Raw genomic sequence first — 17,119 nt, forward strand, 5'->3', positions numbered from 1 at the left:
CTCCCCGGATAACAAAAAAGATGCAGAATAAGATGATGCAGAGAAAGGGTGCATATGACAGATGGCAGGTTTATAATACAAGTGAGAACTAGGTGGAATATAAAATATACAGAGGGGAAAATAGTTAAAAGAGAAGCAAAGAGAAGGTACGAGATGAAACTGGTAGCTAACATAAATAGGAATCTTAAAGTCTTCTTTTGCCGTATATAAATACGAAAAGGTATGAAATGAGGGGTGGGTGGATTGGGGCCAGAAAGGATATTTATGCATGAAGGCAGAGGGCTGAAGTACTAAACAAGTACTTTGCATCTGTCTTGATTAAGGAAGAAGATGCTGCTTAAGTCATAGTGAAAGAGGAGATAGTTGGCTAAGCTAAAAATTGATAAAGAGGAGGTTATAGAAATGATGGCTATATTTAAGAGTTGATAAGTCACCAGGACCGGATGAGATGCATCTGAAGATACTGGGGGAAGCAAGACAGAAATTGCAGAAGCACCCGCAATAACCTTCCAACCATAATTTGACACGGGGTGGTGCCAAAGGACTGGAGGATTGCAAAATTTACACTTATCCAAAAAAGGGTATAAGGATAAATCCAGCAATTATAAGGCAGTCAGTCTAATCATGGCAGTAAGAAAGTTTTAACTCAGGACAAAATTAACAGTCACTTGAACAAATGTGGATTATTAAGGAAAGCCAGCATAGATCTGTTAACGGTAAATTGTGCTTTGATGGAGTTTTTTGATGAGGTAACAGAAAGTAATGCGGTTGATCTGGTGCACATGGACTACCAAAAGGCATTTGATAAAGTGCCACATAACAAGCTTGTTATAAAAGAAACAGTGGCAGCATGGATTGGCTCAGTGACATGAAACAGAGTAGTGGTGAACGGTGGTTTGTCTGAATGGAGGAAGGTGTGCAGTGATGTTCCCGGGGATCAGTACAAAGACCACTATTTTTCTTGATCTACCTTGACTTGGGTGTGGAGGGCACAATTCCAAAATTTGCAGATGAGTTGGAAGTATTGTGAACGGCGAGGGGCATATGATAGATTTTAATAGCACAGACAGGCTGGTAGAATAGGAGGACAGGTGGCAGATGAAATTTAATGCTGATAAGTGAGAAGTGATACATTCTGGTAGGAAGAATGAAGAGAGGTAATGTAAGATGAAGAACACAATTCTAAAATGGATGCAGGACCAGAGGGCCCTTGGGGTACATGTGCACATATCACTGAAGATGGCAGGGCAGGTTGAGAAAGTGGTTAATATGGCATATTATTATATGGCTTGGGCTTTATAAATGGAGGCACAAGAGTACAAAAGCAAGAAGTTATGGTGAGCCTTTACAAAATACTGTTTCAGCCTCAACTGGCGTATTAATCCAATTCTATGTACCACACCTTAGGAAGGAAGTAAAGGCATTGGAGAGGTCGCAGAAAAGGTTTAAGAGTATGATTCCAGGATGAGGGACTTCAGGTGGATAGATTGGAGAAGTCTGGGTTGTTCTCCTTAGAGAAGATTGAGGAGATTTAATAGAGATGTTCAAAATAATGAAGCATCTGGACAAAGTAGATAGGGAGAAACTGTTTCATTGGTGTAAGAGTTGTGAACCAGAGGACCAATTTAAGGTGAATGGCAAAAGACGACATGGGGAAATAATTTTTTTAATGCAATGAGTAGTCAGCATCTGGAATACATTGCCTAAGAGTGTGGTGGAGGCAGATTCAATTGTGGCTTTTAATAGAGAATTGGATAATTATCTGAAGAGAAAAAATCTGCATGGCTCTGCAGAAAGAGCAAAGGAGTGGGTCTCGCTGAATTGTTCCTGCAGAGCACCAGCACGGACACAAAGGGCCTCCTTCTGTGCTGTAACCATTCTAAGATTCTTTACTGTCTGCAAAAACTTTGAATAACTCAATTAATGAATGGTTAAAATGGAATATTATGATGGTCACAGTTTCCATTGTGAATCTACACTTGCTGGGAAGTGTGCATGCTTGTGAACTTTAAGCAAGGGCATGACCAAATAGCCAGCCGCCATTCATTGTCTAGTCTTTCACATGAAGAACTGCCACTTCAATAAGGAATGGGAGTTCTGCTATTGTACATAAAACATTAAAAATATAAGTCAGTATCGAAGAGAAAAAGGGTGGAAATAAGACGATTTATCACAGTTATTCATTTATTGAACCCACCTAACATTTGTGTCATGTCGGCAATTTTCAAGGGTTTGACATCAACAGGCACCTCTATTGAGGTCATGCTGCTAGTGAATAATTGTTACACCTTGAAAAACAGCTCTGATAGAAAATAACTAAAATTAAATTCATAAGGGCAGCAGGGAGCCTTAAAATCCGATACAATTTAAACTAATTTTTAAACCCTTGTATAGGAAACCACTGACAGTAACTCGCATCCTATTAACTGTAGAATACGTCATCCTGAGCACACTAATCTAAATAATTTATTTCATTTTATATTACACTATATACAACTTCAGGTCATCAAATGGGAGTAAAACAGATTTGTGAATTCAGTCACCTGGAAAAGGTAATTGAAGTACATGGCATAAATGGGTTTGGGGCATGATCAAATATATTTCTATCATAAGAAGTGACAGAGGAGTGTGATTAGAAGGCAGATTTAGTTCAGTCTAAAACGCAGTTGCACCAACCTCAGTTCCAAACTTCCATTGCTTTCATCTTTCGGACAGATTCAAACTTCAATCTTCCATTGCAAAACTCACCATCATCTTTGGAATTTGATTTCTGTCAACTTAATCATTATTTCTCATCTCCATTTTACTCTAGAAGACTTTATTGCAATTAGTAACCATACTGTACCTCTCTCGGTCTTGTGCACAATTGTTTACAGAAGTGCTCTGCAACTCATGCATCTCACTCGGTCGTCGTGGATGATCAATCTTGGTTGGTAAACGACCTTCTACCTCAGCAAGCCATGCCTAAAAATAATTAGAGGAAGTACATGAAGATACAAGAGCTAGGTGCCCTTTCCATGACGGACTGAATTACTTACTCTATGGCTCGGATTTTACACCTGCTCCCCTGTACTGCCTCCACCTCGGGCTGGGAGGTGGTGTAAAATTGGGTGGGATTGCGGTGGAGGCCTGGGGTTGGGGTGTGGGGTTGGGGAGGATGCTGTGCTCATCACTTTTCTACTATTGGTGGCAGAATAGGTGGTGCATGGCCTACCCTCTATTAGGTCAATTGAGGCCAATAAGTGACCATTTATTGGCCGATTAAGGACTTGATGCTGTCACTGCTGGTATTTTACCAATTTTTAAGGGTTTGACATTAACAGACACCTCTATTGAGGTCATGCTGTTAGTGAATGATTGTTACACCTCCCCATGTGGGGAGGCCCCCCCACACACCAAACCCCTAGTAAAACCTGGTGGCCACTCTGCATGCAAGAGGGTTTGTGCTGTTCTGATCAGACGCCCTGTGGGCCCAAGGAAACCCCCCCACCAAGCCCAGTGACCAGGCTCGCCCCCTCCGAAAGGCACCCGTGGCCCTTGCAACCGACCCTCCCCCACATCCCCAAATGGACTGGGACCTGCCTGATTGGCTAGAGATTACAAAATACAGCATGCACAACTCTAAAAATATGCCGAGTTTAGTAGAAAAATTACATATAATCAATGTCACTTGATGGGTTTGCAAATATCATGTTAAAAGTTGTTGAGATTGCATAATGATTCCTGACTGTTGCATTTTTTGCAGCACTTTATATATTGAGCTGGGGTGGGGAGGAAGAAATAGATTCTGACATCAAGTGACTCAGTTGATAACTTAACTATTGAGTATGAAGTGATACAAACCAGAGATTCCATGTGGAGTCCCTGGTCTGTGTTAGTTAGCTGATCTCAGCTAAAATGGCAGTAGGGGAAACATTGCAGTACTCCTGATTTTTGAAGGTTGAAGGCATTGTGACAACTTCAAGCAGATTTTGTGTTGAAACACACATCCTTTGCATGCTGTTGCACACAATCTGCATATTCAAGGGGTGAAAGTTCTTTCCATTGAGGAAGTTAACAGGGTTTCCTATAGCACATTGTAAAGAAATATGGTTACCAGCTATTGCACCCTGGTCCTTGAGAAAACCAGTAAAACCAGGTGGACCTATTTTGCTGATACCAAAGTCCCCAGCTCTCCTGTAAGATGAGTCAGTCACTTGATAAATCCATGTCATTGCTACACCCTGGCTGATATTATAGAGACCCACTATGGCTGCCTGGCATGATCTGTTATGAATGATCTGAAAGTTGAGTGCTGTCATTAACTTCATAGCCATATACAGAGTAGTATGGACAGATGTCACATAAAAAGGAAACGTTAAATAAAATGGCTTCGCTTTGAGTGCTTTCAATTGGCTGTTCCAAATCATAAACCAAGGGTCAACTGCAAGATTTATTTATTACACTTATAATTATGCAATTTTTTACCTAGCGTGCACTTGACGTTTTATGAATGCCATAGCAGCATATGGCGATCAGTAAAATCTGCTGCTATAGTTCCATAACCAAAGTGCTTATTTTTATCTCCCTTTCCTGAAGAGATTAGAAACAGGATCCTTGGATGATTTCCTTCTTCCCTAGCTTGAGGCATTGAGGTTAGCATTTCCTATCTCCAGCTTGGATGAAGCTAACAGCACAGACTAGAGGTCAAATTGGTTGAAGAATTTTAAAGTTTGTTAATTATAGATAAATATAACCGAATAACTGATGCAACTTAACCCATGTAAGAATTGAAAACATGACGATATCTTTTTCAGAGAGATAGTTCGAATCCTTTGCTGTGGGCAATCAGAGACTACCAATCCAATTAAGGGTTGGGGGAAACAGGGAGGCACCACTCAAGCTCCTTTGCTGAAAGCCAAATTGAGTACAGATTTATTTCACAAACCACAAGCGCTTGAAACTAAATGAGCTATGTAAACAAACAATTAAGCTATATAAACAAAGTGAAATTGACAGCAGAGATCAGAGAGCCTGAGCTATCAATCAATGTTTACACTAGTGAACCGTGGTCCTGCTAATCAAATATCCTGGCTAAGAGCCCAGGCAGCTTTGAATAACAGAACACCTGCTCTCCAGTGTAAACATGCTTCGATTGACAGCTCAGGCTCTCTGATCTCCATGGTCAATTTCACTATGTTTATTTACATAACTCAATTGGTCGTAAATGCTTGTGGTTTGTGGTTTTGAAACGTCAAAAGACCTGGGTGATTGGATCTTCTATTAGCTTTCAGCCTAGATGTCTTTTTTCATGGAAAAGTTTATCAATGGAGTACATTTTTTCAAAGTCTTTTTTTTTACACATCCCACTTTACACTGTGATGTTCTTTGGTTCTAGAAAGTGTACAGCGGGGCAATGGGCATGGAAGGACATAGTTGCTCTGCCGAGAGTACAGAGGAGATTTACAAGAATGTTGCGAGGGCTTGAAAATTGCAGCTATGAAGATTGGATAGACTAGGGTTGTTTTCCTTAGAAAACAGGAGGCTGAAGGGTGACCTAATTGGGATGTACAAAATAATGAGGGGGCCTAGACAGGGTAGACAGTTCCCCTAGCTGAGGGGTCATTTACCAGGGGCCATAGATTTAAGGTGATTGGTAGAAGAATTAGAGGGGACATGAGGAAAAGCTTATTCACCCAGAGGGTGGTGAGCGTCAGGAATTCACTGCTTAAATTGGAGTTTAAGGCTGAAATGCTCAACTTATTTAAAAGATACCTGGATATGCACTTGAAGTGCTGTAACCCACAAAGCTATGGGCCAGATGCTGGAAAGTGGGATTAAATCCGAGCGGCTAGTTTATTCTTTCTCTTTTTATGGCCGACACAGGCACGATGGGCTGAATGGCCTCTTTACATAAGAACTAGGAGCAGGAGTAGGCAATTCAGCCCCTCGAGCCTGCCCTGCCATTCAATACGATCATGGTTGATCTCATTTCGGCCTCAACTCCAATTTCCCGCCCTCTCCCCATAACCTTTCAACCCGTTACTAATTAAAAATCTGTCTATCTCCTCCTTAAATTTATTCAGCATCCCAGCATCTACTGCACTCTGAGGTAGTGAATTCCACAGACTCATGACCCTTTGAGAAAAGTAATTCCTCCTCATCTCAGTTTTAAATCTACCACCCCTTAGCCTAAAACTATGGTCTCTCGTTCTAGAATGCCCCACAAGGGGAAACATCCACTCCACGTCTACTTTGTCCATCCCCTTTAGCATCTTATATACCTCAATTGGATCTCCTCTCATCCTTCTAAACTCTAGCGAGTATAGGCCTAAACTGCTCAATCTCTCCTCATAAGACAAGCCCCGCATCTCTGGAATCAATCTAGTGAACTTCCTCTGAACCGCCTCCAATGCAACTAGATCCTTCCTCAAGTAAGGGGACCAAAACTGTGCACAGTACTCCAGGTGCGGTCTCACTAATGCCTTTTACAGTTGCAACACTTCCCTATTCCTACTCTATTCCTTTAGTAATGAATGTCAAAATTCCATTTGCCTTCCTTATTACCTGCTGTACCTGCATGCTAGCTTTCAACGATTCATGCACGAGGACACCCAGAACCCTCTGCACTGAAGCATTCTGAAGTTTCTCTTCACTAAAATAATAAGTCGCCTTTTTATTCTTCCGGCCAAAATGGATAACCTCACACTTATCCATGTTAAACTCCATCTGCCAAATTTTGGCCCATTCACTTAACCTGTCCATATCCATTTATAAATTTCTTATTTCTTCATTGTAACTTACTTTCCCACCTATTTTGGTGTCATCTGCAAGTTTAGCTATAGTGCCTTCTATCCCTGAATCCAAGTCATTAATATAGATTGTAAATAGTTGGGGCCCAAGGGCTGAACCCTGTGGCACCCCACTAGTTACAGCTTGCCATCCAGAAAAAGACCCATTTATCCCAACCCTCAGCTTTCTGTTGGTTAGCCAATCCTCTATCCAAACTAATATATTACCCCTAACTCCGTGTGATCTTATCTTGCTTATTAGACTTTTGTGGGCACCTTATCAAAGGCCTTCTGGAAGTCCAGATATACTACATCTACAGGATCCCCATTATCCACTTTGCTTGTCACATCTTCAAAGTACTCGAGCAAATTAGTCAAACACGATTTACTCTTCATAAAACCATGCTGACTCTGATGGATTGCATTTTGACTTTCCAAATGCCCCATTACTACTTCCTTAATAATGGATTCCAACAATTTCCCAATGACAGACGTTAAACTAACTGTCTATAGTTTCCTACTTTCTGCTTCCTCCGCTTTTTCAAGATTTTTGAATATGAGCATTTTTCCAATCCACTGGAACCTTTCCAGAATCCAGGGAATTTTGGAATATTACAGCCAATGCATCCACTACCTCTACTGCCACTTCCTTTAAGACCCTGGGATGTAGGCCATCAGGTCCAGGGGACTTGTCATCCTTTAATCCCAATAGTTTGCTCAGTGCTTTTTCTCTAGTGATGGTGATTGTTCTAAGTTCCTCCTCCTCTATACCCTCTGTACTACCTGTCACTATTGGGGTGGTACTAGTGTCCCCCACCGTGAAAACTGAGGCAAAATATTGATTAAGCGTCTCTGCCATTTCTGCATTCCTCACTATTAACTCCCCAGTCTCATTCTCCAAGGGACCAACATTCACTTTAGCTACTCTCTTTCCTTTTATATACTTGTAGAAGATTTTGCTATCAGTTTTTACATTTTGCGCTAGTTTTTTTTCATGATTTACCTTTGCTCTTTTTATTAATTTTTTTAGTAATCCTTTGTTGATCTTTAAAAGTTCCCCAATCTTCCAGCCTGCTACTGACCTTTGCAATTTGGTATGCCTTAGTTTTTGCCTTTATGTTATCTTTAACTTCCTTGCTTAGCCATGGATGCTTTTTCCCCCTCTTACCATCTTTCTTCCTCTTTGGAATATATTTTACTTGGGAGGAATTGAATATCTCCTTAAATATCTGCCACTGTTCATCAACTGTCCTACCTTGTAGTCTTCTTGCCCAGTCCACTAGGGCCAAATCTGCCCTCATGCCTTTGTAGTTACCTTTGTTTAACTCCAGAACACCAGTCTGGGGCTCAAGTTTCTCGCTCTCAAACTGAACTTGAAATTCTAGCATGTTATGATCACTCTTCCCTAGAGGATCCTTTACTATGAGATCATTAATTAATCCCATCTCATTACACAAAACCAAATCCAGAATAGCCTGCTCCCTGGTTGGTTCCACAACATATTGCTCCAATAAACAACCTCTAATGCACACTATGAACTCTCCCTTGAGGCTACCCTCGCCAATTTGATTAGTCCAGTCTATATGCATATTAAAGTCACCCATGATTATTGTCGTACCTTTCTTACATGCTCCCAGTGTTTCCTGGTTTATACTGTGCCCTACTGCTGAACTACTGTTTGGGGACCTATAGATTAGTCCCACCAGGGACTTCTTTCCCTTGCTATTTTTTATTTCTACCCAGACTGACTCTATGTCTTGCTCTCCAGTGCCTATATCATTCCTTACTATAGCACTGATCTCTTCCTTTACCAACAAAGCTACACCACCTCCTTTTCCTTCCTGCCTATCCTTCTGAAACACTGAATACTCTTGGATATTCAACTCCCAAACCTGTTCTCCCTGTAACCACGTCTCAGTAATCGCCACTAAATCATACCTATTTGCGCTGTTAACTCATTAGTTTTATTCCGAATGCTGCATGCATTCAGATACAAAGTCTTTAAGTTTGCCCTAGTGTCAATTTTCCCTACTCTTATATGATTCTTTGGCTCAATATGGCATTCACACACTCTGTCCCTTCCTTTCACTTTTTGGTAACAATCAGCTTCGTCACTAACCTGCACTCTTACCCTCTCCTTAAACTTTGATTTTTTATACTTCCATGCAACTGAACCCTCCCCCCAACTATTTAGTTTAAAGCCCTTTCTGTGCTATAATTCTTCCATGGTTCCAGAGTTCTAAGGTGACATGGATAGGGGATGGGTGTTTGGTGGGTGAATGGCGTGCGAGGGGTGAGGACTGGCGGGCCTTTGTGTTTTCCCCCCCCACAGAGACAAAGTCTCCTGGCACCCAGGTGGGCCTTTTAAACAGCCCCTCTTGGCACCCGACAGCCCCTGTGGTTGCCTCCACACTTCCTCCTGGGTCGCTGGCCCGACTCCAGCCTGCACCTGGCCCCCAGCAATGAATATACCCCCTTGGTAGGCAATTTCTCCCAAGGTGGACAGCCCGAGCCGGGATTTTTCCTGGCTCCCCCTACCTGCCTCAAGGATGAAATTCCAAGCATTTATCTCAGTAGACAATTAAGACTGTGGGGACAAACCTGTGTCATTATATCTTGGCACCAATGTGCCTCAACATGTTTTTTTTTTAAAATGAAGTGCTCAATTTTCTCTTCTGAAGATGTGACTTAGGCTGGAATAACACGCCTCCACTACCTTAAACAATTAACTGTTCATGTGTGATCTTAAGGTGATCTGCTACTAGGCTTTTTGACTGCAGAGAGCATCACAGCCAAAGCTAAATCTGTTCTCACACAAAAACCACACATACACTTACCAGCGATCATGAGCAGAAATATTCCCTACCTCGTCTGAAAGAATGCCAAGGCCAGTGTAGCACCCCTAATGCTGTCCTGCCCAAGACCAGCTAATTCAGCACAAACCTGGAACCTTCTCGTTTGTATGGCTTGGTACTACTCAGCTTGTTATAAGTTTCAATCTAAAACCAAGAAAGGGCAGTTTCAAACACCTATAAGGTCTAATCTGTTTCATTTTACATTTTGAGTGTGCCACACAGATAATAAAATAATTAATAATTTGGTTATTGGGAAACATTCAGTTTATTCATTGTTCAGCACTTTTCCTAATAGGCAGACAGTAATAAGGAATTTTATAGTGGCTAAAACTACACAAATTAGCAGTACGGATGAAGTCATGCTTCAGTGTTTTGCCATAAACTAATTATCTGCCCCCAGTTAGTGGTTAAGGGATTTATAATCTTTGTTGTGTGTCATCCAATCTAAATTGTTAAGTAAGTAGACCTCAGTGCGTACAATATTTTATGTACAGAACTTTTATCAAGATTGTAGCTGCAAATGTTTTCCTTCAGGGATGAGTAATTGCCACTCCCTGATAATCACTCTTGTTTTTTATTTAGTTCTAGCTCCGATTTCAGTCCCCTCACATACAATCAAAATGTTAATTTGTACCAGTGAGGAAAGATGTAAACAAAATCGATAAGTGAGATCCAATGATAGACAAAGAAAATGCTGTGTGTGATTGGAACTGAGTCGGTAAATCCCAGGTTTGACAATCTCTGGTTTGTGCAAAGTTAGCTGCTCTTGGCCTTGGGTGTACAGACAGTCCAGTTGACCCCGGCGTCCCGAGCTAAGGGGAAAAAACTAGCCAATTGCTGTATTCCAGGTATTCCTGCTGGAAATTGTGCAGATGTGAATATCAAGTGAGGAGAGTGGCAACAACTCATATCTATAAAGCACCTCTAACATAGAGCTCTTCACAGGAGGCATTAAAAAACAAAATGTGACACTGAGCCACATAAGGAGATTTTTAAAAATTCATTCATGGGATGTGGGCTTCGCTGGCTGGGCCAGCATTTATTGCCCATCCCGAATTGCCCTTGAGAAGCTAGTGGTGAGCTGCCTTCTTGAACCGCTGCAGTCCATGTGGTGTAGGTACACCCAGAGTGCTGCTAGGAAGGGAGTTCCAGGATTTTGACCCAGCAACACTGAAGGAATGGCGATATATTTCCAAGTCAGGGTGGTGAGTGACTTGGAGGGGAACTTCCAGGTGGTGGTGTTCCCATCTATCTGCTGCCCTTGTCCTTCTAGTGGTCATGGGTTTGGAAGGTGCTGTCTAAGGAGCCTTGGTGAATTCCTGCAGTGCATTGTGTAGATGGTACACCATGCTGCCACTGTTCGCCAGTGGTGGAGGGAGTGAATGTTTGCGGATATGGTGCCAATCAAGTGGGCTGTTTTGTCCTGAATGGTGTCAAGCTTCTTGAGTGTTGTGCGAGCTGCACTCATCCAGGCAAGTGGAGAGTATTACATCACACTCCCGACCTGTGCCTTTTAGATGATGGACAGGCTTTGGGGAGTCAGGAGGGGAGTTACTCATCGCACTATTCCTAGCCTCTGTCCTGTTCTTGTAGTCACGATATTTATATGGCTAGTCCAGTTCAGTTTCTGGTCAGTTTGTTAATTGTCCACTACCATTCATGACTGGATGTGGCAGGACTGCAGAACTTAGATCTGATCCATTGGTTGTTTGATTGCTTAGCTCTGTCTACCTGAACCAGGGTTGATCCCCTGGCTTGATGGTAATGGCAGAGTGGAGGATATGCCGGGCCGTGAGGTTACAGATTATGTTCGATTGTATTGGGTTAGGTGACCAAAAACTTGGTCAAAGAGGAGTGACCAGGAGTGTCTTAAAGGAGGAAAGCGAGGAACAGAGGCAGAGGGCTGTAGGAAGGGAATTCCAAACTGTAAAGTCTAGGCAACTGAAGGTGTGACCACCAAAGATGGAACAATTAAAATTGGGAATGCACAAGAGGCCAGAATTAGATGAGCTCAGATATCTGAGAGCTGTGGGCTGGAGGAGATTAGAAGATTAGAGAGATGGGGTGGGTGGGCGGGGGCGGGGAGCAGCAAAAGGCTTTGGAGGGAATTGAAAACAAGAATGAGAATTTTAAAATCAACATTGTGAGAGTGAATGCAGGTCAGTGAAAGGGGTGTCAGGGGGATGAGAGTTAGGACATAGGCAGCAGAGTTTTGGATGGCTTTAGGGGGTACAGAGGGTAGAATGTGGGACAGCATCTAGGAGTGTATTAGAATAGTCAAGACTGGAAGTCACAAAGGCATGAATGAGAGTTTCAGCTGCAAATGAGCTGAGGAAGGGCTGAAGTCAGGCAATGGTACAGAGGTGGCCATGGTTATGAACAATGCTACTGAGGTAGGCATAGGCAGTCTTAATGATGGTGCCAATAACTGGATAGAACATAGCTGTGATGCTCCCCATGAGCCAACAATTCGCCAAACTCATTTCTACGCTCAAGCAAGAATAATGGCCACTTGATCAAGGAGGAACGAACAGGGTCCATAGAACTGGGCCATTCCATGAAACAGGAGAGAAGAAACTGGAAAACAAATACAATCAGTTACGTAGGCCCTAATCAAAAAAGAAAAATGGTAAAATTAATTTGTGTTCTGCATAAATCAGAAACAAAACTTTAAAGCAGATGAGCACCACACTAATTGAAAGTTTATTGAAGAAGCAGCAATAGAGTACTTCAGGGCATTAATGTACTGTGTCAGTGGCTGGCCCATGTACTTCAGAACTTTAACTTTAGCCAACATTCTCAAACTAATTCTAGCCAGAAGGAAGATCAAGTGGAGCCATCATTTCAGCTAACTTCCTAATCATTAAAACCACTGAATCACACAGCACAGAAGGCAACCTTTTGGCTTAATGTGCCTGTGCTGGCTCTTTGAAAGAGCTATTTATTTAGTCACACTCCCCTGCTCTTTGCCCTTAGCCTTGCAAGTTTTTCCTTTTTCAAGAAATATCCAATTTCCCATTGGTGTGCAAAGAAAAATCTCATCTCACTTCTGGTTCTTTAGTCAATTATTTTAAAACTAGTTTCCAGTTATGAGTAGTCTTAGTACCTAAAGCAAACATTTGAGTATTGTTTCCCTTGATATATTGCTAAGTTTTCAAAGTCAGGGCCAATATTAAACCCTTAACTAACACCATTAAACAGATTATTCAGTCATGCATCTCACTGCTGTTTTGTGGGAACCTGCTATGCACAATACAGCTAGAATATTAATTACATTAACAATAAATTTTAAAGATGTACTTCAATGTCTATAAAAGTACTTTGGGATGTCCTTAAGCTGTGAAAGGTGCTATACAAATGCAAGTTCTTCCTTTCCTTCCTTACACCGACCTATTTGCTGCACTCTTAAGCAAAACAGCATAGAGCAAGTGACATTGTCTTGTGCTGAAAGGACAAGATTTGGGTGGAAAAAAGTGAGCAGCTATCGAAATTTATTGAATTCTAACCTAAAATGTTTCCCTGTGGAGTCCTTAAATACACCTTCATTTGGATAATGTTTTCTTCATAAGTTTATTGCAGGTTGCATTGTATCATGGTAACCATGAAAGGTTAACACAGAAACAATCATACTTCCTTTTGCTCAGTTTCCGTTTTATGTCATTTACATCTCACTTCCGTTTTATGTCATTTACATCTAACTTCCGTGTTTTCAGCTAGACAAAGTAGATAAATTAAACATGGTCTTCTCAAGGGCTCCAAAATTAACACCACTCCATACAGTGCAGCTCTTGAAGCTAAGATCTTATGTAGCAATTTTCGGTCCTGCGGAGGCAAGGCAGTTCGCCACAGCAAAATTTTATGGAGAGCCAATAAAAGTAATTACTTAGTGCAATGATAACATGCACTTACATAACTCCTTTAATGCAGTAAAACCATCCTAACACGCTTCACAAAGTGCTGGCTAGGCCTCAGCAGAAGTATAGAAAAGAATTGGGAAGATGATCAATAGCTCAACTTTCTTTAAGGAGGATTCTGAATGTGAGGAGAGATGTGGCAAGATGCAGTGGTTTGGGAAATGAATTCCAGAACTCAAAAATTGAGGCAGCTAAAAGCTCTACCACTAATGGAACAAAACAGGGTTGAAATCTTACAATAGACCAGAAATGGGTACAATCTAGTCGTAGAGATGAAAATGGGTGGAAAGGCAAGACCAAGCATGAGGTATCTGAAATCATTATGACAGGAAATGGAGAGCTAGTGGAAATTTGAGAGGTTAAGCGTGACCAACAAATGAGACTTTATGCAAATTGGTATGTGGATGGTGAAGTTCTCAATAAGATGAGGTTTATATGGTTGCACATCACTGGGTTCAGCCTGAGTGTGCAGGTAGGGAGACTGAATTGGAACTAAAGACAGGTTCGTTTTAGTCTCACCAATGCTAAGACTACAAAAAGTGGGTCATGGAGAATGGCAAATAATTGTGGAATTGAGAATGATAATGAAGAAGTAATATGGTTAACATCACTATATATAATGAAATTGACCCAATGAATAATGTTGTTGAGATGAGGAATAGAAGACTGGAACCTTGGGACACACGAGAAGTGAGAGGAAAAGCCACTGCAGCAAATATGCTGGCTATGTTCTTATTCTTTTGCTTAAATTTTTCCCGAGATTTAAAACCGACATAATTAAACTAAAGAGTCTCGAATTTTCCCTTCTCTTGAAAGCTTTGATGTTATTTCCGCACCTTCAAGGCTGTTGTTCATTATCAAGCGTAATCAATGAGGGTCAACAAGTTATTCAAGTGCCAGGGGCAAGAGTTTTGAAATCAACTTTCTGGGATATGGGAAGCCAGAGAAGCTTGGCAAGGATGGAAATGATAGGAATGTTCTGATGTATAGCTTGTGGAGAAACTGAGCCTCAGGAGGACAAATCTGGGAATCAAAAGAAGTGAAGACTATTTAGTTGACAGCCTGATCTCATGGGGCACATTAAATGTAAAGAATGTCACTGACCTTAAAATAGATTCTAATAGGCAAGCTTCCTTCCATGTTCAGTGACTATAATTGTGGTATAATTGTCTGAAGCATTTATGTGAAAAATATATAGAGTTTTTTAGTCATGAACTTGTTATCAGAAAGGAAATATTTTTTGACTACTGCATGGCATTTCAGAGACCACAGAAATGCACTTTCAGCCACAATCTAGGGTGTACTGTAAAGGAGGATATGAAGGAGATAGTCAAACAAAAAAGAAATTTGGGGGGAGGGGGGAGGAGTTTTCTCTCCATCGGGCAGGCTGGGCGGGAGGCGGCGCAGGCGGATGTGCAACCAATTGCTGCCCGCGATCAGCTGCGCGCTGCCATTTTACGTGGGCGGGCCAATTAAGGCCTGCCCAGCGTGACGCGCACCCAGAAGCGCTGACATGAGCTGGAACATGTCAATGAATTTTAATAAAAATTTTTTATTACATTTATAAACCCTTCATGAAATCTCGTCCCGCCTGTGGTTGAGGTTCCATGAAAAATGCAAAGGCTGCCTGGGCTGTTTGTCTGCCCGCCAACCTTAAGGTTGGACGGGCAGTCCTGTTAATTACTTCAATTGCTATTTAAATGGCCTTAATAGGCCTTTGACAGTTCGGTGGGCACGCAGCTGACTCCGGTGCGCGCCCGCCGAACTGAAGATCAGAATGACACGCGGTGACGTCGGGACGCACACCCAGCATCACTGTGCGTCATTTTATGCATCGGCGAGTGGGGCCCGCCCCAGCACACCGACCAGAAGATTCAGGCTATTGTGCTGGATTTAATGGAGGCAACAGGGTCAGCCTTCAGGCACTTGACAGGACAGTGGCAGGCCTTCCCTGGGGTCATGGGCCTCAGGGGCAGAAGTCCCGCCCACTGACAACTGCTGGCCAGAGGGGAAACTGGTTGCTGCTGGTATGATATCCATCCAAGGCCTAGGTTTGTTGCTGGGTGAACGATGGTGGGAGGGGGGAGTCATGGGGGAAAGAAGTCAGCAGCAGGGGAGGGAGTGGTTCTCAGTGGCTACCCTCCTTCCTAATTCTGGGTTTCTTCATCACCGAGTGCTTTTGAATGGGGTTCTCGCCTGCCACCATCCCAACTAAATGCCCCGCCACCACCAAACTCACCACAGGGGCAGGCATTAAATTCCAGCCGTTATATTATTCCGAAAAACAGTACTATTCTGTGTCTTCAATTCAAAGTGGATTGCTAAAAATTATACAACGTCAACAATGTGGCCACGGCCTTCAGTTCTCAAAGGATTAAATGCAACATTGTTCAAATCCAATTTAGCTGGCACTGCAGCTAAACAGACAGCTAAGTGAGAATCAAATGCAATAAATCAGAACAGTGATTTTTCTTCTAACTAAATCAAATCATAAAATGATTTTGTGTAGAAGAGGTCATTCAAAGACATTGCATTTTAATTAGTGTCTGTCTGATCAATTGACCTTAGATTTTGTTTTAAACAGGCTCTGCATAGGTTTTCAATAATGTAGAGACATCTAGATCATTTTAAAAACACTTAGCAGCGTGATTCTACTTAGGACAGCTTCATTAACGAAAGGGTGGAAAAACAATTTCCAAAACTTTTAGCAATGGATTATTTATCATCATGTTGACAAATTAACTCAACGTTGGCAGCTACTTCAGGGTTAATGGATCAGGAATGTGAAGCAGAAAGGATATATGTAGCTTTAGGAAATAATATCAGTTTTATGCAAAAAAAACTTTTATCTCACATCATTCATATATTACCTCAAATTTCTGACTCTCTTGTCGCAGTTTCTCGATAGTCTGCTCAATTTCTGCCAGTTTGGGATCCACACTCTCTGGCCTACCCATTTGAGGATTCTTGATGTATACATCCTTCATCTTTGTTAAACCATCTCTGAGGATTAAAAAAATATAAATTCAGTGTACCAACTTGTGCTTCAGCTGGAGTCCACCCAAAACGATACGAAATGAAGGCAAAAGCCATCAGGTTATGAGACGGCCGTTTGCTTTGCAAGGAAAATACTAGCCAAATGCACAATTTTTCTCTTCCTCTGAGCCAAGGCAGTGCAATAATGCATGTACAAATTAATCAACCTGTCAATCAGTAACTGGACTTTAAAGCATAAAAACAAAATGTGGCCTGAAACAAAACCCGTATTTTCATTGTGGTTTCACTGTACTGAAAGAGATTCCAATGGAAAGTTAGGTCCATGTTCCCTGGAGAGAATTAGGAAATTTAGAGATTCAGATGTGGCTGGGATTCCAATCAGGATAAGAGCATTTAATGGACCACTAACAAGGCAAAGTGAGAAAAAGTAGTTAAAATAAAACACCTATCGTCTCACTTGCTGCAGTGGAAAAGAGAGAGAGTAATTTGCATATCCTGTGCTTCAATCCCTGAAGCCTGCTCTGCCACTTCATTAGATTTTGGCTGATCTGTACCTCAACTTCATTTCTCTTCCTATCCTGCA

General features: G+C 41.8%; 1 protein-coding gene across 7 annotated transcripts in view; it reads right to left on the reverse strand.

Moving 5' to 3' along the window:
• The window catches only part of fnbp1b (formin binding protein 1b), a 275,894-nt gene that overhangs the window by 18,341 nt on the left and 240,434 nt on the right, over positions 1-17,119 (reverse strand). For all 7 annotated transcript variants that reach the window (XM_078550045.1, XM_078550041.1, XM_078550044.1 and 4 more), the window contains 2 exons: positions 16,410-16,542; positions 2,846-2,964 (listed from right to left, as the gene is read on the reverse strand). In XM_078550045.1, the coding sequence (XP_078406171.1) occupies positions 2,846-2,964; positions 16,410-16,542 (252 nt within the window). The remainder of the gene's footprint in view (positions 1-2,845; positions 2,965-16,409; positions 16,543-17,119) is intronic.

Source organism: Cetorhinus maximus, chromosome 10 (genome assembly GCF_964194155.1).
Source record: "Cetorhinus maximus chromosome 10, sCetMax3.hap1.1, whole genome shotgun sequence".
NCBI classification, from domain to species: domain Eukaryota; kingdom Metazoa; phylum Chordata; class Chondrichthyes; order Lamniformes; family Cetorhinidae; genus Cetorhinus; species Cetorhinus maximus.